The 21356-nt window shown below is 35.9% G+C and overlaps 2 protein-coding genes across 5 annotated transcripts in view; one reads left to right on the top strand and one right to left on the bottom strand.

The window, feature by feature from the left end:
* fam3a (FAM3 metabolism regulating signaling molecule A) overlaps positions 1 to 19649 on the bottom strand; it is a 21669-nt gene extending 2020 nt beyond the window's left edge. Inside the window, exons 1-9 of one of the 4 annotated variants that reach the window (XM_036212705.1) lie at positions 19631 to 19649; positions 2216 to 2248; positions 2036 to 2140; positions 1795 to 1818; positions 1588 to 1714; positions 1361 to 1419; positions 1230 to 1280; positions 1051 to 1135; positions 329 to 455 (exon numbers count right to left, since the gene is read on the bottom strand). In XM_036212705.1, the coding sequence (XP_036068598.1) occupies positions 329 to 455; positions 1051 to 1135; positions 1230 to 1280; positions 1361 to 1419; positions 1588 to 1714; positions 1795 to 1818; positions 2036 to 2140; positions 2216 to 2228 (591 nt within the window). In that variant the 5' untranslated portion in view covers positions 2229 to 2248; positions 19631 to 19649. Of the gene's footprint in view, positions 1 to 328; positions 456 to 1050; positions 1136 to 1229; positions 1281 to 1360; positions 1420 to 1587; positions 1715 to 1794; positions 1819 to 2035; positions 2141 to 2215; positions 2249 to 3290; positions 3589 to 12514; positions 12591 to 14806; positions 14829 to 19630 lie in introns of those variants that run through there. The other 3 variants (XM_036212706.1, XM_036212704.1, XM_024292124.2) reach the window with 3 other exon arrangements.
* Positions 3632 to 11272, top strand: idh3g (isocitrate dehydrogenase (NAD(+)) 3 non-catalytic subunit gamma; the record flags this gene model as incomplete). Its single annotated transcript, XM_024292122.1, is given in 13 exon segments — positions 3632 to 3857; positions 4056 to 4103; positions 4381 to 4392; positions 4520 to 4617; positions 4699 to 4814; positions 5089 to 5149; positions 5272 to 5404; positions 5873 to 6006; positions 6109 to 6211; positions 8274 to 8420; positions 8551 to 8645; positions 8730 to 8790; positions 10566 to 11272. Coding segments are annotated over 13 exon segments (1191 nt in total). The 3' UTR covers positions 10668 to 11272.
* Positions 19650 to 21356: the final 1707 nt, after the last annotated feature.

The raw sequence follows: 21356 nt of genomic DNA, 5'->3' as shown, positions 1-21356 counted from the left end.
CAAAACAACTAAAGTTGAGTCACATTTGAAAACAATGATAGAAAATCAGATTTTCTAAGATTAGTTTTTTTTTCAACTCGTGAGTAAATCTCTAAAAACAAAGAAGTTAAACAAATGTTTGTCTGACATCAACAAAAAAGACAGTTAACCTTCCACATTCCAAAATGGCTTACAGACTTTGTCAACTGTGACCTCCAGCTAGAAGATAAAAGAAGCCTTAACAAAAAAAAAGAAAAAAGGAGATTCTAAAGCGACAGCAGAACACCAACAGATTAAAACAAAAATCTCTTAAAGTCAATCCATCAGGAAATCAATCATAAGCACGTACCTGCTCAAAGGGGCTTTTATTTTCTATTCCTTTGGCTCCTACAAACACCCAGCTGTCCCTGAAGGCCAGCTCTTTCACTGCCGTACTGCCAAGCTCCTCGAACAGCCGCCTCGTCTCATCGTTCATCCTGTAACAACGTGACGGAGTTTACGAAAAAACACAAGCATAACGGCAAGTATACACAGCTTAGCAGAATTAGATTTTTTATATATATAAAAAGGCACAGGATTATTGTCTTTTGATACTTTCTAGTAATCTAAAAAGAAAAAAAAGAAAGAAATGTTTGAAACCTCTAACAGAAAAAAGTGTTGCAGTTCTAAAGTAATCAGGTATACTGTAAATAAAAACTAAAAATATATATTTTTATTAGATTCAAACAAGAATCTTATTTATTTTTTATTTTTTTATAAAATAGTCGATATTTAAATTGATGATCCTTGCTTTTTGCGGAGCTTTTTCAGTTGTTAATTGGCATAAACTGGATGACTCTAGAATGAAAGTGATGCCCAAATACCTCCACAAAAAACTAGAAAAAAAACAGTTTTTTTTTTCTTTATTTTATTTATTTAACTTTTTTTTTATTTTTTTTTTACAAAACCTGAAAAAAACAAAATGATTTAAAATTTAAATATTGACACCTTTAACAGAAAAACGACTTGATTTAGCTCAAGTGTAATGCAATGTAACTACAGAGGAAAAGCCAGCGCTCCACAAACTCTTACTTTGTTGCAGCATCATCAAAGGAGGTCACAAAGACCAGAGTTCCTTCATGAAGCGGCCGGAGAAACTTTAACAGCTCAGCCACATCTGGAAATATTTAAAAAGATAAAATACCATCAAAGGTTGTGTCTAGCAATTATTACATATTTTACTAGATGAATTAATCTGCAGGTTTTGATACCTCCTGCCCACATATCAAATGTCCTCGTTTCTAAAAGGTCGCCTGTAACCCCTGTGGGAAAAAAAACATTCAAATATTAATCCAAACTAAATAAAGAGACATATACTGACTTTTTAAAGCCTTATACTCACCATTTACTAAAGCTATGTTCAATCCTCTCCCAACATTGTTCTTTACACTGCTCATTAACCTACAAAACAGACAAATCTTTACTAAATAACTTTTATCAAGACAAAAAGACTGAAATGAAACAGAGAAAAGGCTGAAAGACTCAAATATTATTTGCTTGGGGATGGGGAAAAGCAGGGAGAGAATGAGGTAGAGGAGAAGACAAAAACATCTATGGACTAAACCTCACATCTGGTCCTCTAAGCAAACTTTGGGGGCTATGACGTTTGCGGCACCAGACACCAAACGGAAGGCCAAGTGTTTGGGGGGACACGGAGCCGAAAGTCCGCATTTAAACTTTCGGGGACGCGGCTCACCTGAAACACATTCCACATTCATCACCGCCAATGCAGGCAAAAGACGAGCTAAATTTATCCTCGCAGTATGTTCTGCTTACCAGGCGTCGGCTGCTGGCTTGCTCCTGAAACAGGTTTTACAATGAAATGTTAGTATTTTACACACAACTCAACAGAATATCCACATTACACCTGCACAACAAAACATGACTTCTTCATTAAAAACGTTAAATGTTCAATCTATAAAGATCCTAAACTAAACTGCATAAAAATTTGGGAAAACATTTTAAATAAAATCACAAAAATTGTAGCAGTTTTGTAGAGTGAAAGGGTACGTCTTACCACTTAAGATATTCCGCACATGTAAACTGTCTCCTCCTAAAAAGTTGCTGACCAGCAGCCAAACAAGCCCAACCATAAGCAGCACTGCTGCGACTCGCAGGGGCCCTGTCAGGAAATTCAGGTCATTCCAGCTTCAGATGAAAAAGAGACACAAAGTAGCAGCGCTGAACCTGAGCTCACCTGTCAACCTCATGATCTACTGCCTTCCAACTCCTTCAAAGTCAGACAAAAGTAAAAACAAATGAAGAAAACAAAAGAAATAAGTTACAACAATTCTACAAACAGCAAGATGTAAGCAGCTTTACAAAAGTAGAAATAGACTTTCTTCAAGTTTGACTTAATTTTTAACAAAAATAATGCTTTAAAAAGTGACAGATTTCCTCACATTTAATTACTTTGACTTTTTGTACAAATATAGCTTAAATATCATTTTTTAAGTGGTCACCAAAAGCTTCAATTTGAGATCCTTTTAACCATTAATCTGCTTTTGATTCTTCAGCAAGGCCTTTCTGGTTAAACTCAAACTGGTCGAGGGAGTAACTGTAGCTGAACAAAGTTTGCAACAATAGCGCACTGAATATTTGACTGCATACTTTTTACTCCCTCAGGCACATGCAGTCAAGGAGGAACACAAGTCTGCTAAACTGACACAAGAGTACTCTAGAGCTGCACTGAGAAGTCCCAAACACATGTCACATACACTATGTATAAAGATACTTCAATCCCTGCTTTGATGAATCTAGTCAAAGTACTTCTGTATCTTAATAAACATGGACTTTCCTGGTTTCCTGGGTTTTGTTGGAAACTCTATACTTTGATTTTACATTTGTGGACATTTCTAAATTTTCATTGGGTTTGTCTTTTTATCATATCCTGGACAAGCCCCCAAAAAGCGTCATTTGGTGTCAGCTTTACTCCAAGATGAATGCCTTAATAGAGAAATGATTAAATACAATTTAAAAATATTTCTTTCAACGACATTTATGACCTAAAAAAGTATTTATTGTCAATCAGAATATTAAAATAACAACTAATAGTCAAATAACGAAATGTTTCAATTGATATTGGTAAAATTTAAACTACAATCACGTGTTTAGTGTATAAATATATCTTGATGTTCTAACAAGTACACACGCAGAACTGCATGACTTCACCATTAATATTGACATTAACATGAAGGACATTACTGCACAACTTCTCCGAATTACAATTGTTCTCTAAAACTTAGCTGAAAATCAGAAATAGCGTGTCTTACCTCGCCGTTTCACACTGTAAATCAACCTTTCGTCGCCCTTTATATTGGAACCAAATTTCTACGGAAGTGGCTACAAAAGCACGAGCTCTCTGTCCAACAATTGTTCAAGAAAAAATGTTTTACTTTTTTTTCCCTGCGCTGATTCTTCACTGGGGCTGTCCTAGATTAAATAATATCAGTGTAAGAAGGAAGTCTGAAGCTAAATGTGTTCCCAATATCTGATCGTCACGAATGGAATAAACTTAGGTTCTCTCTGTTTGTCTTCCGGATATACCTAAACCCACACTAACAACAGAGTCTGCGCGAAAGGTCACGTGACCAGAAGTGTCTCATTCGGATAGATATTTTTTTCCATTTATTTAAAAAAAATATTATTATTTGTATTGCAGTATAAGCATATTAAAATATATAAACATATTTTTTATGTAAGAAAAAGTTAAACTGCAAAAAATATTATTATTTCTTTTCGGGGGTCTCAGAATCAAGATGGCTGCCCACAGTTCCCTGCTCTCCGTGTTCAAAATTATAAATCCACGTTGGAATGGACGCATCGGAAACACTGTGAAAGTGAGAACCACACCCTCACACACACTATTTTGCTATATTTATTCTATATCAGCATGTAAGCCTCTGTTTTTTAAGAGTCGAATTTTTTTGCCAAGCGCAAGGTCATGTGGTCACGATGTAAATCAACGAGCACATTTTAAATGTCAGCCTTTTTCCCTAATAAAACAAGCTTTTAATATTTTTTCTGCTCTTCTTTAGGTGTTTGGAACAACTTTTACTAGTCACCGGAATAAGACTTCTCTCACTGTAAGTAACACAAGCGGTGTCACCAGTTATCGTCACTCGGCACTCTGTTGGTCTGTGACAAATCATTTATTCTTTATTTATTTTAAGTTGTTTGATTTTTCTTTAGTGGAGCTATTATTTGTTTGTGTTTTTTAATTAAATTTAATTAGTGTTGCGTGTTTCCAACCTATTGGAAGATAAGAGGTTATTTGTCTGTTTACATTTGTATATTTTTGTTTGTACAAACCAAACTGACTCTTATCTTTCTGCTTTCATTACCATTCATCTTCATACACAGAGAGAAAACATTGTAAGTAGCAGAGCTGTTGTGCAGTTTACAAGTTCATTTGTCAAATTTAAAACGTTGTGGTTTAGATTTAAAATTACAAGCACAGAAAGTTATTTAATGTGACCTGTGTCACATGTCAAAATCACAGCCCCCTCCTGCAAAGTATGGAGGCCGGCACACCGTCACCCTCATACCTGGAGATGGAATTGGCCCAGAGCTCCTAAGTCATGTCAAGGAGGTTTTCAGGTTTGTTAGATGTAAACATTAAATAAATTCTCCTAAATATGTCAGTTGCTTAGAAATGAACGCCGCCCTGTTTTCATGCAGGTTCAGTTGTGTGCCTGTTGACTTTGAAGTGGTGCAAGTCAACTCGGCTATGGAAGGTGAAGATGATATCATGAATGCTATCACTGCAATCCGCCGGAATGGTGTTGCCCTCAAAGGTAAATTAAAGATCCACTCCAATGAAAATTTGAGTTTTTGACACGTCCTTGTGGCAAATTTCTAATGAACTACTGTTGCTCTGGAGAAACTATGTCCTAGAAAACAACAGGTTTTTTTTTTTAAAACTGGCACTATCACAATTAATTAGCTTTTTTTGTTTTAAAATGAAGGCATGACAACACAAGTCAGAAAAAGTTGTGATTGGTGTTCAATTTTTAGTAATATCTTTACACAGAATTTCAATCACAAACAGCTTTTTTTCCCCTCATGTAGGCAATATCGAGACCAAACATACTTTGCCACCATCTGTCAAATCCAGGAACAATGTACTGCGGTAAGTGTAAATAAAAGTACAGTTCCATCTACAATTTCCCTTTTTTCTTTCTTGAATAGTTCTGTTTTTATGTAATTAAAATATGTGTAATTTGGAGAAGTGCTGTTTTGCTCCCTCTACAGAACAACCTTAGACCTCTACGCTAATGTGATGCACTGCCAGTCCCTCCCGGGTGTCCAGACTCGCCACCAGAATATTGACATCATGATCATCCGAGAGAACACGGAGGGCGAGTACAGCAGCCTGGAGCACGAGGTTAGCCAGAAACAAAAAATGAATGCAACTCCCTGCTAAAGTGCATTTGCTTAAGCTTAATAACTTTTAGCTCAAACATGCAAAGTTAGGATAATATTGACGAGTGAAGAGTTTGGCAGAGAGGAAAATTAAATGATATGGAGGTCATCGTGGCAAACTTTGTCTAAAACTATTTTATACTATTTAAGTCGTCCGTTCTCTCTGTCAAACACATTGTTTTGTTGTATTTGTGGGGTATATAAGATGGTTTCTGAAACTAAACTGCCCCTAATAAATTTAAAAATAGCTTTTTTAAACCAATTATTTCCTAAAAATATTTTATTTTTGTAAACTTTGCTGGAAGTTTAATGTTAAAAGCCAAGTCTTCACTGGTGGCTGTGTATCCTCTATATTCTTGTGTACAGTTGACTTTTGGAACATTCTACAGTTGTGATTAATTATTTATTCCCCTGGCTGGTGTGTTTTCAGAGTGTATCCGGGGTAGTAGAGAGTCTGAAGATCATCACCAGGAACAACTCCCTCAGGATTGCCGACTATGCTTTCCGACTTGCCAGGGAGAAGGGTCGTCGCAGAGTCACCGCTGTGCATAAGGCTAACATCATGTAAGCATCTCTGTGTGAAATGGTTCCTTAAAGATTTCTTAATCAAAGATCCTTTATAGTCATGTGTTTTGAACACTCAAAAGATTTGTTTTTGTTCCATAGGAAGCTTGGTGATGGCTTGTTTCTGCAGTGCTGCAAGGAAGTGGCCTCTGGATACCCAGACATTACATTTGACAGCATGATTGTGGACAACACCACCATGCAGGTGATCATTTTTAACAAATTAAATTATGGCTTATCAAGTTACTAGTCATTAGAGTATATTGAACAACCCTCTTAAAGAGAACGGGCTCTGGAGCCACTCGTGGCTCCTGTACTTCTCCATAGTGGCTCTCTGGCTAAAGAAAAATAAATTAATAGTATTTTTTTCAAGTAAAAGCTACTAAATTAGTTAAGTTTATAAACTTATGACTGAGGTGCACCTCAAAGATAAACTATTTAAAGATTCCCTGCTGACTTGAAGAGGTCTTGTTTGCTTCCTCCAGAACACTCTGATTTCAAATACTAAGAAAAACTTTGGTAAAAAGTCTGAGCTTTTATTAGTTTAAGACACAAACTATCGTATTCTGTCCAGAGCTGCACTGGGATGATCCAGTCTGACACAAGATGGCTTTTATTTTGAAAGGAAATCATAAACATAAAAAAATAATTTCACATGTTGAGAAAATGTTTCTTTTTATACATGTTTTTTTATCATTTCCATCTCATGTTACTCAACGCTTTACGTAAAAACATAATGATATTGCACAAAAACTATGTTAAAAAAATGAAAAAAAAACATACACCCCCCCCCCACACACACACACACGTACATATGCACACCATGGTAAAGAATAAAATGATTCACAAAAATGATGCAAAATAGACATTTGTCTTTGAACTGAAGTGGGGAAACGATATTTCTGAGACCTGTCCACACCAGTGACCCCCACTCATGTTCACAGAATACGCTACTAACGGACCCCCCAGATCTAAGCAAAGAGCAAGACCCGGGAGATCCCACTGCAGTGACCCCATTTAATGAGAAAGGTCAATCACTGATGTGGAGGATCCCTCCGAGGAAAACGCTGGAGTTAAAACTAAAATGTAAAATAAATACGAGTTCAAATAGCTATGAATAACCAGAAAAGTAAATAAACCTTAATAGACAGATATAAATCAGTTAAAGTGAATAAAAATATCAAATGAGAATATAAAACTATTAAAATATAAAATAAGTTAAACTAAAAGGCAGATTATAAATGGAGGTATTGAGCCTTCTTTTAAAAACATGAACAGTCTCAGCAGCTTGAGGCTTTTTGGGAGTCTCTTCTACAGATGAGGTCCATAAAAACTGAATGAGGCCACACCGTATGTTTTAGTTCTGACTTTTGGAAAAACCAAAAAGCCTGTCCCAGAGGACTTCAGGGCCCGCCATAGCTCATACTTTAAAAATCATAATAGAAGGTTAACTTCTAACTGCAAGACTCTGGAGGATCCTACACCTTGATGTTTGTGGGGCTCTAGCTGCTTCAAATATGTGCTGCTGCTTTATATTTTAGCAGCTGATCTCTTAATCCGATGTATTCGTCTGGCAGAAACCTTCCTCATTCTGCCTTTATCTACACTAACCCGTGTGTGTCTGAATCAGCCACAAATCTCTTAACTTATCACACTTACATTTTTGATAAATATCAAAAGTTTTCATACCTTATCTAAGACATTTCACTCTTTTCAGCAGCAGAGATACTTTTTCTTCCCTGTGTTACTTGAAAATGTTGGTCTACATCCTTCTTTTGTAGTTTTTCCTTTAATTGAGTAAACTGATGATCACAGATGGATTTCATTGATCCAAAGAGCCCTGAGGCACAATATCATCCATGAGTTTAATGAAAAACAAAGTATTTTATCTTGTTGACACTTAAAAACAATTGACATTATAATTTGGAATGCACTGTTTGACACTTTTTATGTTTGAAGCTGTTGTGTCAAAGGCATTTTGCTATGTTGCTTAAGATAAAAAGAGTGTAAGAAAAGGAAAAAATAGTTTCTCTGTTAAAAGGCTTTTTTCATTTATAGCTTTACATTTTTAATGAATGATGTACTACATCTAGATTTTACCTTTCTATTTAGGTAAAATAATCAGAGTTTTTTATTGCTACATAGTTATTTGAATCTTCTATGTATTAATTCATGTATTGAGATGCCTGTCAAATCATGTGGGAGGGAAAGATACACACCTCTTGCGTATATCTAAATGATTTATTTGCTGTTGTTTGTGTTTGCAGCTCGTGTCCAAACCACAGCAGTTTGATGTGATGGTGATGCCTAATCTGTATGGAAATGTTGTGAGCAACGTGTGTGCCGGCCTGGTAGGAGGCCCCGGTCTTGTGCCTGGAGCCAATTATGGTCAGGACTATGCTGTATTTGAAACGGTGGGTGTTGGGGGAACTAGCAGGATAATCTGTTTCCTCTCTCCTTTAAAATCTGGAAATACTTTTGGTCTTGCAAATCCAATCTGTTTCATTTTTACCAGCTGTGTGTGTCTTTTTTTCTGGATTTCAGGCTACAAGGAACACAGGAAAGAGTATTGCAGGCAAGAACATTGCAAACCCCACTGCCATGCTGCTGGCTAGCTGCATGATGCTGGACCACCTGAAGTAAGCAAACACGCCCCGATACTCAACAAGAGAAGCAATTTTGTAAATGTGAGGCCCCATTAATGAACATAATTTCTCCTCTAGGCTGTATGAACACGCCAGCTCGATCAGGAATGCAGTCTCCATTACAATGAATGAAACTAGGGTAAGTAATCAGTCACTGGTGTGTATCTACATCTGTAATGCTGCCAATACGCTCACTAGATGACAAAGGGCTATAGATACATTTGTCATACATTTTGGACATTTTCATTAATATCCTTTTATATTTCTTCTGGTAAAGTTTCTACATTTGATATGTTGTTTTCCTTATAATGTTTCTTCCTGTAGAGATTTGTTTGATTTCATTTGAATATTTAATCTAGTAAGACATAACCCTTTAAGACTAGAGCTTTAGCCCCAGTGTTGACATTATTTCAGCTACAGTAACTCTTCAACCGTTTACACAATCCCAGCGGATTCTGAAGCAGAGAAAAGCAGCCTTATGCTGATATACAACACTTTATAGTAGTGAAGTGCTCACTCAGTCAATGCAAATCATCTGATTCTGTCACAGAGAAAAGCTTTAACGATGCAAAGACGCTTTCCCCGACTCAGCTGATTCATGTGGATTCCATTAATGGTTGAAGAGTTACAGTAGGTCATTGATCATGTTTTAGTTAGGTCAGTGTTTTTCAACCTTTTTTTGAGCAAAAGCATTAATTTTTCTATGACAAAATCTATGCAAATCTAAAATCTAGCATTCAAATTTGTCAAAATCAAAAACCAAATTTGGGGTAAAAAAATAGTTTTAGTAAAATGTGTTTGTTGGTCACTTAACCTTAATATTGTTTCATTTATTTTTTAATTAAACTTTTAAAAATTGTTTTTTTTTTTTTTCTTTTTTCAAAAGTGCCTAAAGTCTGAAATTGAATCTGTCCTTCAATCCAGACGAAAACCACCTGTCTTAGTTAGAAAGGTGACTTGGAGCAAACACTGGGATCTTTGTGAATAATTCTTTTGTGTTCCCACACCAACCTTGAAGGAGAACTAAACTCTCTGGGTAAAGAAAAAAAAAAATCATTTTAAAAAGTAATTTTAAAGCATAAAGTAAGTTGGTAGTTTAACAAAATTAAAGGAGATTAAGATGTCACTCTGAGAGACAACCGACTACAGTACCCATAATGCTCCAACAATCCATTGAGTGCCTACTTTGTAGTTTAACAAAGATGCAGTATAATATTTTGACACATTTTTGTGTAAAGTTGCACAAAAAAACAATTGAACTTTAGCAAGCAAAACCAGAATTCATGCTTACAATACACTAGATTTTCTATTTTTGAACAAATTCAAGATTTTTAGGTGAAAATACGATATGGTCACTTAGTTATCTCTGATTAATTTTAGCTTGTTAGATTTTCAATTTTCTGGCTGACGTTCACCAAAAATTGTAAAATAAATAGTTTTTTTTTTAAATCATTGCTGAAATTACACTGTGCTACAACATTTGCTGCAAGGTGGTCCCAGAGTATCTTTTATTTTGAAAGGAAGTCATGTGAACCACTTAAAAACTATTTGATATTTGGGGGGAAAAAAGGGCTATTTTCTCGATATGTTTGTGTTTTCTGTGCAAAGAAAAACAATGCTTTATTATATCATTAGTTATATTTATTCATTCATTATTTATCCTTGTAGTGACATTAAACTATCAGTTGTCTAGTTTTCTAAAGTCATGTCAAACACAGAATTATTAGGCATCAAATTATAGATTGCTTGAAAAGAAGTGGGTGGAGGTTGAATTTATATAATCCCACCCTGGCTCTACCTTAACATTTTCTTTACCTACTCATTATCTGGTTCATAATTGGGTTAAATATGTTAATGTCTTCTAATGTTTGTTTCATCGTGTTCTTTGATCGTTTCAATCGTTTCCCTTCATAGTTGCACACAGCTGATCTTGGAGGACAGGGCACCACATCAGAGGTGGTCCAGTCTATCATGAGGGTCATCCAGAGTAAGGGCCAGCTCACATCTGAGCTTTAAGCAGCTTTTGAATGACAACACGTCCTCGCCAAATCCGTGGCCATGAGGGAAATGTCTGCAAGTGCAACAAACATGTCTGTTTCTATTCAATCATGCATAACTTATTATGTCACTGTGGAACGAGTGCTTTATTTTCACAAGTGGTTATTGTAACGATCACAAACTTTTAATTAAAGTGAGTCATCACTCAGTTGACAAAGTCACTGTAAAGATGTTTATTTCTAGAGTTTTACTCCGTTCAAAGTGTCCACCACACATGACTTTAATTGAGAATGTTATGTCTTTCAAATTCTGACTTTTGTAATCATACAAAATGTGCATTACTCATGTCAGGTCATAACTGTTTTTGTTCTTGAGTTTGATACAAACTTTCATGCTTTTCTCATGTTATCAGCCTTACTTTACTTTGCAAACTGTTATTTGAGTTCATGTTGTATTATAAGATTATTACAGCAATAATTTGTGTCAAAGCTGCTCCCATTGCTTGTTCTGTAATGATTTTCTTACTGTCAAAGTGGGCTATATCACAAAGTCTGAAAATGGTCAAATTCATTGTAAAACAATCAATAAATACTGCTTAAATGCACATTCTTCAAAAAAAGAAATTTGGGTCAAATTGATTTATTTACTCATAATGGCAGTAAAATTTGGTATTTTGGTTAGCATTTCACCTTTTCCAGATTTAGAATTGACAAATAATCAAGTCTGATTATAAAAATCTTGCACGACAGGTGAGTAAATGGATTAAAATTCAGCATCAGACACAACTGTCTCTTTAAGGACTTAAAAACCACTATTAAAATACATTGACTCAATAACAGTTGTGGTTTAGCAACAATTTATTTTGATTTTAAGCAAAAAAAAAAATGTTTTTAAGAATGCTGTTTTATTTTAAGAAAAAAAAAGTAAGAATCTTTAAGGTTATGTAGCATTTAACACCAAATTTGGAAAATGCTATTTTAATATCCATCACTAGGTGGCGACACCACCTTCTGAAAATATCTATTATTTTGAGTAAAACAGACTGATGTGTGGAAACATTTTTTCTGGAAAAGGAGTGATTTTTTTTTTTTTTTTATAGTAAGTTTTTGCAGCTTTCCAAAATAAAAGCGGTGACAAATTTCTGTAAGTGAGAAATTCAGGCACCTGGTCTGCTTCACATAAGTGGAACCATCAGCATGATTAGTCTCATACCATTTTCAAGAGTGGGGGGTTCATTGTCTCAGGTTACACATTACTCAGAAAAAGTCTACATGACTTTGGTTTTGTCATCTGTTAAAATAGTTTCTCTTAGAAACTCCTCTTATCGCAGTTTCACTCCAAAAAGCAAAACAAAACACTATTGACTTTTGTTGTAACCAAATGTTTGGACCACACAGTCATCATGCTATGAAGTGTTCACCAGATAAGTCACACTAATACATCAGATCACCTCTATCAATCTGGGGGGGCACAGTTTAAAGGCCACATCTGATTCTAATGATACTGTTCAATTTATCATGGGTCTGACTGTGTGGGAAAGTTGGAGACTTCTCACTCTTTTCAATACATTTGCATTCTGAGCAGGAAAATCCCCCAGCGAAGAGGTCTGTGTTTCCGATTGTTGCTTTAATGCACCATTGATTATACACAATTGAAATGCAAAAAAATAAATAGTTCCAAAAACTCAACAATTTTTATTTTATTTTGGAATAAATAGGTATTTACTCCTAAAACACAGACTTCTTCACAGACTTTTATTTAATTTGAAGTAGGTTTATTTAACTCTCTTCTGGACCTTTCCACCCCAAACCCGAGCGGTTTATTTATCTAACCGTGCCTCTTTAAGTTACAAACTTCACACTCACCCCTTTTGAGTAGTAGTACCATCCCTCCCCCAGCTGGAAGAAAGCCAAGAGGCTGATGGACAGGTATTTTACTAATGCAGGAGACACTGCAACAAACCACGACTTCCATGAGCTCCTATGGCAAACATAGAAATGTATTTCCATGATACCATATATGTTTTGTACTTTTTTTGGCAAGTGCTTCCTTAAATAGGCACGAAAACGGTCTCTCTAACTCCTGTTTGGGTTGTAAATATTCAACCAAACAGACTTAAATCTATTAAACACCATTAAACTAAGAGAAAAAACATTTTTCTAAAATGTCCCACTCTGATCATCTTTTGGTCTATAGTAAAAGCGTTCCCAATGGTCTTTTAGTTATGATTTGGCCGTTTTTACACAAAAATAAAAAATCCTGTGTTGTTTTCTTGGACATGTTAATGCCTCTCAGTTGTGGGCGGGACTATTGACACGGAGCAACCCCGCCCCCCTTTCCATAGGTGGGAGTTCCCTCTTTACGTTCTCCCACTACACCTCAAGCAAACAACTTTATTTATAAAGCACAATTCATACCCAATACATTACAATATCAATTAGATTAAAAGTCAGAAATTTTAAAAATCATTAAAAACTTACAAATACAACGGTTCCCATTTTTAAATGCATTGCTAAATAAGAACGCTTCCAGTTTAGACTCAAACATTCTCAGACTTGTGGCCTGCCTCACATTTTCAAAGAGATTGTTCCAAACATTTGGAGAGAAATACTGGAAATCTGCCTCGCCATGTTTCGTTTTGATCCTTAGAACCTGAAGAATAGCTCTGCCTGAGTTTCACAGACTTTAGATGGGTCACCTCCTCGCACTCCTAACCTAACTTTACCAGTGCAACCAAAATGGTGAGCATTATCACAGCGGTACAGCTGTGTAGAATTGAGACAAATACAGATGGACGAGGAAAACAAGTGGTCACATTAGAATGGAGCAAGCGGGGAGCTTGTGGCCCCTCCCAGTGTATTTTCTATGTCACAAATCTTTTGTTTTTTACAAAGTTACTTTTTGTCTATTTCTGATTCATAAGGATTTGAAAAAAGAAATACTCAGTTTGGAGATTAATTCTATTATATTTGTAGCATTCATGAGAGAAATTCCACAATAATGTTAAAAAACACCAAGAAATACACTAACTGGAGGAAGTCTGTAAGAAAAGCATTTTACTCAAGCAAAGTTCGTTTATTTTTAGTACTAAATGTATGCTAGGAGATTTTCAGAGTTGACAGATTTCTGTATGACCTGAGGGAAGGGTTTCTTAAACTGAAATAAAACCCAATGATGTGATTGTTTAGGGCAGAGGTCTGCAACATGTGGCTCCAGAGCCCTTTTATCTCTGGCTGAAGAAAAATAAAAAAGTTTTTTAATTTTTGTAATTTAGTTTACTAAGGAATTTTAGGCTATTTTGGAGTTTAGCTAGTAATTAAGCAACAAGTTAGCTTATTTTTTGTTGCCTAATTTGGCCTCTACTGAGTTTTTTGTGCTAATTTGGAGTTTAGCTAAAAATTCAGTGATAAGTTTTTTGGTAATCTGTTATCTACTTAGATTTTTCGGCTAATTTAGAGTTTGGCTTCTGTTTTTAGCAACAGGCTAACATTTTTGAGCAATTTGTTTTACTGAAGAATTTTAGGCTATTTTGGAATTTAGCTAGTAATCAAGCGACAAGCTAGCTTTTTGGCTAATTCGGCATCTACTATTTTTACTTACTAAAAGGTAAAAATGAAAAAAAAAAAAAATTTGAGAAATGCTAGATTCTTTTTATATTTTTGCTTTTGATCGTGCCAAAAAATAGGAATAATTCATATTTAATATTTTTAAAAATGGTAATGAATTATCCAAATTTCTTAAAGGCTAAAGTAAATCTATGTGGCTCCTTCTAAGTTTTGATCAGTAGAAAACTAGTCCAAATGGTTCTTTTACTGTTAAAGGTTGCCGACCCCTGGTTTAGAGAGATTCTCTGTCTTCATTAGTTTGTACATTCAGTATTCTAAATATATTGGACTTCTTAAAAGCTGACAAAATGTCTGACTTCTAGCTTATTTACTGCTTTAACAGTATATATCTTTCACTTTCTGCTTTTTTCTTCTTAATTTCTGTAAATTCAGTCTTTATCCTCATGTTTTTCATCTACATTTTCAAAACAATAGAAGCCTCACACAGTCTGTAATACTGGCCTCATGATGTAAGAAGTGACATTTAGCAGGAGTCTTTGTTTTTGACCACATCTGTCCTTTAACACTTATGTCAGAAAACAGAACACTCACCTTCCTCAACTCCTTTACCCTAAACCAATATTATGCTGTCAGCTGGGATCTAGGTGATGTATGGTTCAAAAAGAAAGCAAAAAAATTACACAAAATTCTATTGCATTAGCTCTCTTTAGTTTTGTTTACCGGTATATTGATAATTTATTCTGTGCAGTCCAGGTGATCCTTATCAATCATCTTCTCTCTGATCAGGTTTTTGCAAGCACAGCTGTCTCTAGTCACCCTGTCTGCTTTGTTTTTACTCCCCTCCCTTAACAGTTATGCATTAGCTGTTTAATGTCACATCAACAGTCCACTATTCTTCATGAAAAACTGTTTCTCATGTGGTCTCAACGTGTCCTCCTGGCTTTACCTTTGCAAAGATTTCCCATATCTTCCTAAACACTGACAATACTGACAGTAGATTGTAGCTTTATTCCATTTTTTTGTCAAAAATTGTATGTAGGTTGGTTAAAATATTAAACGGTAGAGTGCAAATGTGCTTTGAAAGAAGTGGAGGAGTAGAGAATGCATAGAGGAACTGACATGTTTATAGTTGCTATTACTATTTCAGATGTTAACACTTCTTTCAAGCTAAAGAAAAGTCAAATCAAAACTTGACTCCTTTTATTTCTACAGGGATGGTTTGACATTAAGTCAAAGTTCTTCAGTTTGTTTTAATTGATGCATCATTTTTTAAAGTTTCACTCATTTCCTTTTTTGTGATTGACATGATGTTGAGCAACATCACCTGTAAGCCAAAAATAGTGCTGCAACTTTAAAGTTGGTCTAACTCTAATACCTCTCTAAGCGCAGGACGGAAACCACGGGCCACTGATTCTGGGCTGACAGTCATAACAAGGAGCCCACATACCTTTGTTGTGCCGTTGCTAATGAGATATGAAAATCCACAATGGGCTTGATTTCAGCCCCAGGGAGGGGGCTTGAGGATGCGAGCTTAGTGGATGTGCACACTGAAAAAAGCTGCATGATCCAGTGCGTTCACATGCGTTTAAATCTGCATGCTTTTTTCTCACTGAAGCCACCTGCTGCTCCCACTGGACCTGTCCTCGACCTACGCCTGGTATTCTGACCTGTCAGCGGTCCAGTGGGGTAAATTCTGCCCAGACAACAGTGACCTTGTGAGTAGGATGCATTACTGCATTGTGTCTAAATAAGATCCTGTCGGTCTTTCTCACTTTTCCTGAAACATTTCATGCAAAGAATTTTTTTTCCTGCCCAGTTGCAGTGAAAGCCTTTTGGCTTAAAATGAGGAACTGCATTGAGCTATTTCAGTTTTCTGCTGCTTCTGATCCTAAAAAAACACAGTTGTGGCACACTCTACAGCTGGCGACTGATAAGAAATTGATGTATTCTTTCTTCCATATGAAAACTTCTGTCTTTTCTTGCCAAATGATTTCTGGGCTTTCCTTCCTTTTACTCCATTTCGCCCTTCTACAAATATACTATCTCTTGTGCAAGTGTGTGTGTTTCTGTCCTTTCCTTGCCGTGGGTTCACGGGGTTTAGTAGAATTGTGTTACATCAAGCTAAACATCCAGCACTCATGTCAACTTTGCACTGCCCTGACGTCATTGAAACTCCGCCGTCAGTGGAATTGAACCAATTTGTCTCTTAGCGAATTTCCATTTCCCAGCTCCACGTTCACAAGTTTCAGAAAGTGTATTGTTTTGGTTGCTAAAACAAAACTCCTTTTCCTATGACGCTCATTTAGAATCTGGTAATGAATCCCCAGCTTGTTCTGTAACTCAGCTTGCAGTTTAGGGGACGACTCCCCCCATCAAAAACCAAAGCCATCTGTTGGGAGTACGGTTTTCTGTGGAGCAAAATGTAACTGTCAGAGACAAGACACAAAGAAGAAGCCTCAAAAACAATGCACTGCAACATAACAGAAAACCAAACAACAGGAAAAAAATACTGTAAAACACAGCGACAGCAACTACTGTGCAAAACTCATTCACAAAGTTGCAAAATAATCAGATATCACTGTTTAATTCAGTCCAAATCCAAGAGAATAACAGTTGCTGTAACTTTTCATTATCTTAATTGTTTAGGTTTTTAAGATTTACCGTTTTTTCTTTCTTTTTTTTTTTTTTTTTTGAGGGGTTTAGTGTTAATGTGACCCTGCAGTGAGTACAACCTTTCCTGTTGTCTACCAAAGGGGTGCAAGTGTAAAGTGGTCTTTTAATCATGAAAATATTTAATTTCAGGCAAAAAAACAAAACAAAACTGTGCTTTATCATGGGACAAATTTTCTGCAGAGCACCAGAAGTTCATTAGAGTTGTGAGTGAGACTGTTGGTATGGAGCATTGACAGTAAAATTCCTGGACATAATCAACCCCCAACCCCATTTTTTCAAATAGGAAAACTAGTTTCAAGAACAAAATCCTATAGACCAGATGTGTCCAAATCCAGGCCTCGAGGGCCGCTGTCCTACATGTTTTATAACCAACACACATATGGTGCCCGCTGGCCCCACCTCGAAGGTTTGATAGCTTCTCCTGAGCCGCTTTAAGAGAAGGGGTGTGGACTTAGAACAAGCTCACTCATGATTGGCAACAGTAGTTCCTCTAAAAACGGGACTCAGACCGACTCTGACCAGTCACTCTTACAGGTTTCAAAATGGCGGCAGATGAACAGGAAGCCATGGTGACAGCTTTGGCCTCATTTTGCTAGGGCCAGAGGTAAGGCTTTTTCTATAGGTGAAATCACCACCTTGCTTTGTCAAGGGAAACAATTATGTCAATATAATATATATCAATTCTGAGAGCTCTCCGTTTACACGTTCTACCGCTAACTTGCAGGCCCTTACACCCCCAACGTAACATTACATGTGCAAACAAAATTGGAGAACAATATCAAAGCTATCCAACAGTACAGTTTTGAGCTGGATCCCAGACAAAAAAAAATAGGATGTATATGCAACAAAAGGCAATTAAAAATTGTTTTTTTCTTTAAATATGACACGAGAACATGTTAAAAACACCAATAATTTAATTGGAGTGGGTCTTCAAATACTACAACCTGTCTGTATGGGGTTTCCATGTTGTCCCGATGTAGCTCTATGTTTACATTATCTTCACCTCACTTTAAAAAAAAAAAGTTTGAATTAGTTGTGTGAATAAATATTAATGTTTTCTGCATGGCTCACGCAGAGACTTGACATAATTTGTCTTTTTGAATTATAACAGTTGAGGTTCTCGAGATGGGTAATTACAAAAAACTATGAGCATTAGCATCCCTAATTGGATTTTAAATGTAAATTTATAAAAAGTTGTTGAATCCAATAGATATACATCTTCAAATATATGAATAAATAAGAAAGGACTAGGTTTTAATAAGTCACATTACAAATGACATAGCAACATTTATTTTAGAACATTTATTTCTCTCTGTTTTTAAAATAAAACTTGCACATCAGGTAAACCAAATTTTCTAAGAAAAAAAAAATCTTTATTTTTTCAATAAAGTTACCCTTTCTTGCTCCTTTATGAAATGTGAGACTATCATTTCCGGATTTTTATGTTTTGACCCCCTCTTCTGTCTTGTACGTTTGCACTTCTCCTGAGGTCATGCATTTCTAAATACTTTTGATGAAAGCAGATTTCTACAAATCCACTGGAAAACTCAGCTTTGATTATGTTTCACCACTTACTATGACAGCCCACGAAAAAAAAAAGTCGAGGGAAAAAAAATGGCCTAAATTGGTTTCTGTGGATTTTCGTCGAGACAAAAGCATGGCGAATTTAGTCTGCAAGAAAAAAAAGAATGCCCTTTGAAGATCTGATCCATTGCTTTGATAGTTGGGATGCAGCTGAAAATCTGTGAGCTGGAAATAAGGAGCATCTGGCTCTAAAGCAGTCTTATACAGTCACATACTGATGTATGTGCAGCCCCCGGGGACAGAAAAAAACATGAAAACATAGTTTAGCTCCTATATTTGGGTTTTATTTTAGCATCTTTTAATTTCCAGTTTTTCAGTTAAATTAGACAAAAAGTAGACACATTTCTATAAAATGATTTATTGCCATTCAATTAGATTTTTTTAAATTGAAAGTATTAACTTAAAATGCACATTTTATCCCATGCCTGACTATATTTTATAATCAGAAATAGATCATGAGAAAATTTTTTCTTAAAGTAAATTTTCCATCGATCTTTTGATAATCAAAGAATATTTGAAAATATGATCCTTAGTGTTCATTTATTAAAAAAACAAAAAACAAACATCTGGCTGACAAACAGTTTCTGTCACAAGTCCATCAAGTGCAAACGTCTCCCTGACCCCAACTCTCCTCAAAGTTCGAGTCCCACATGTCTATTATCAAAAGGTTTGCTATCAATGCAAAACCTAAGCAAAACATGGCAAAGAGTCCAGGCTGAAGATAAGCCGTGTGTTGAACATATGGCTTCATTTTTCTAATTTTTGCTATGACCTCATGCAACACGAGCAAGGAGGAAACAAGAGATTGGCTTTCCAGGAGGCTGTAACTGGAGTGGCTTTGGGGGTGGGGTGGTGGTCAACAGAAAGTTGTGGCGGGTCGGGTCAATGAAATAGCTCAAGCGTTAACACCATTCATTCCCGGTCAGCTCAGCTAATTTTCCATGTAAACACAACACTGAAGACATCGACTCACATTTTTCTGCTTAGTGTTGGTTTAGCTCCCTGAACAGATCACATCTTCTTTATGCTCAGCCATTTAACACATAAGTTGCTCAACAAATTTCTTTTTTTTTTTTTAAATTCTTATCTTGTAGAAAAATATGTGGCTTGAAATATGACTTGCTCAAAGACACATGAAATGCAAAGAGTTGAACTTACCAGCTGGCAGCTGTCTGTTCCAACTCCTGAGATACATTGCTGATATTCATCACCAAAGCCACCATGTGATCATCCAGCTCTTTTTCCAACTATCTCTGACTCTAGCTTCTGATTGGCTGAACACACCTGTAATCAGCAGGAACTGACACCTGAACAAGCAGTTCTTTACTCCGATTATCATCCTAATCACAGAAATGTCTTTATCTGGTCTTCATGAATTACTTATAAAATTATTTTTGTTGTGATATGGGGTTCTGAGCATAAAAAACCCTGAATTTTTATTATTAAATTTTACAAGACTACCTTTACAGGAGACAGCTGTAACTAGAATCACCATAAAAAGTGATGGAAAGTCCAGTCTTTTATGGTTGATCATTTGTGTTGGGGTACGTGATTCCAAATCTGAAGCAGTGATGTATTACTCATTGCTGTAACCAACTAGTGCAAATATTGCTAATAAACTTTGTGTGCGATTTTACTTATTACAGCAAAGTTTAGCGGTTCAAAGAGGTGAGAAGCTGCACACTGGTGTAGTGGTTTGCCCCAGCTGGGACCTTTCTGTGTGGAGTTTGCATGTTCTCCCCGTGCATGAGTGGGTTTTCTCCATGCTCTCTGGCTTCCTCCCACAGTCCAAAAACATGCCTCTTAGATTAATTGGTGTCTCTTAATGTGGTGTGCATGTGTGTGTGGTTGTTTGTCTCTGTGTTGGCCTGCAATGGACTGATGTGTACTCTGCCTTCGCCTTTCTGGTACAGGCTAAAGCATTCCATTCACCCTGAACAGGAAAAAAGTGGATTTAGAAAATGTTTAGATGGATGGGTCGAAAAAGATGGGACCATGAGACACTTGAGGAACAAAAATGCAGTGAAGAAAAATGTAATTTCTGTTTTTGTACAGTCACTTTAAGCTTTTTTATTTTAAAGTAATTTGGACCTTAACCACTGGCAAAAGTATCCTGTTTGCCTTCATAAAACAAAGCACTTAATTTTTTTTTAAATTTGTTATGACTGTGTTCGATCCTGTTTTTGCTTAGTTGCAGTCATGTTATCCTGCTTTTACACAGTAAAAAGTTGTTTCTAGCCCAAATTTGAGGTTAAAGTGGGACCAACTTTTTCTGGTTTATTTTGACCCAGAAGAAAAAAAACATAAATTGAGTTAAAATGAAACCATTTTCAACAAAAAGTGTCCTAAAATAAATAATTCAAAAACTGGGTTGAAGAAATACCCCAAGTATTTTAAGATTGCATAATACAGCGTAACATTATTTTTGTGTGTTTTGGAGTGAATAGATCACAGGTTTTGTGTTGTTTCTGTTTTCCCTTTTTTGGTATACAACCTACAATTGTATTTTTATGGACTATGTACTGAAAAAAGCTGATAGCTGATATCTAATAACTTTTAGTGCTTTTAGTGCTATGTAAGCTAACTAATTACTTTTGAAGAACAATAACAAGTAATCTGTAATGTTACAGTTTGGAAGTAACTTGCATGAAACTGTTTGCATCATGATAAGGATTCATTTTTAGTTTTTATTTGTTTATCCAGCAGCTTCATTCCTTTGCATTGCTGTCCTGAAGATCATGCATCAAATGGACACTGCCATAAACTCTTTGAAGAGCTTGAAAGTGATTATGGAGCAAAGCCACAATCACTTTCACACTAGAGCATACTTAAGATTAGACTTCATTAACCCTTTAACACCAGAGCTCCAGTGTTTTTGCTCTTT

This window comes from Oryzias melastigma, linkage group LG7 (genome assembly GCF_002922805.2).
Source record: "Oryzias melastigma strain HK-1 linkage group LG7, ASM292280v2, whole genome shotgun sequence".
NCBI classification, from domain to species: domain Eukaryota; kingdom Metazoa; phylum Chordata; class Actinopteri; order Beloniformes; family Adrianichthyidae; genus Oryzias; species Oryzias melastigma.
Note: the sequence above shows the minus strand (reverse complement) of the source record. Positions and strands in the feature narration are given on the sequence as shown.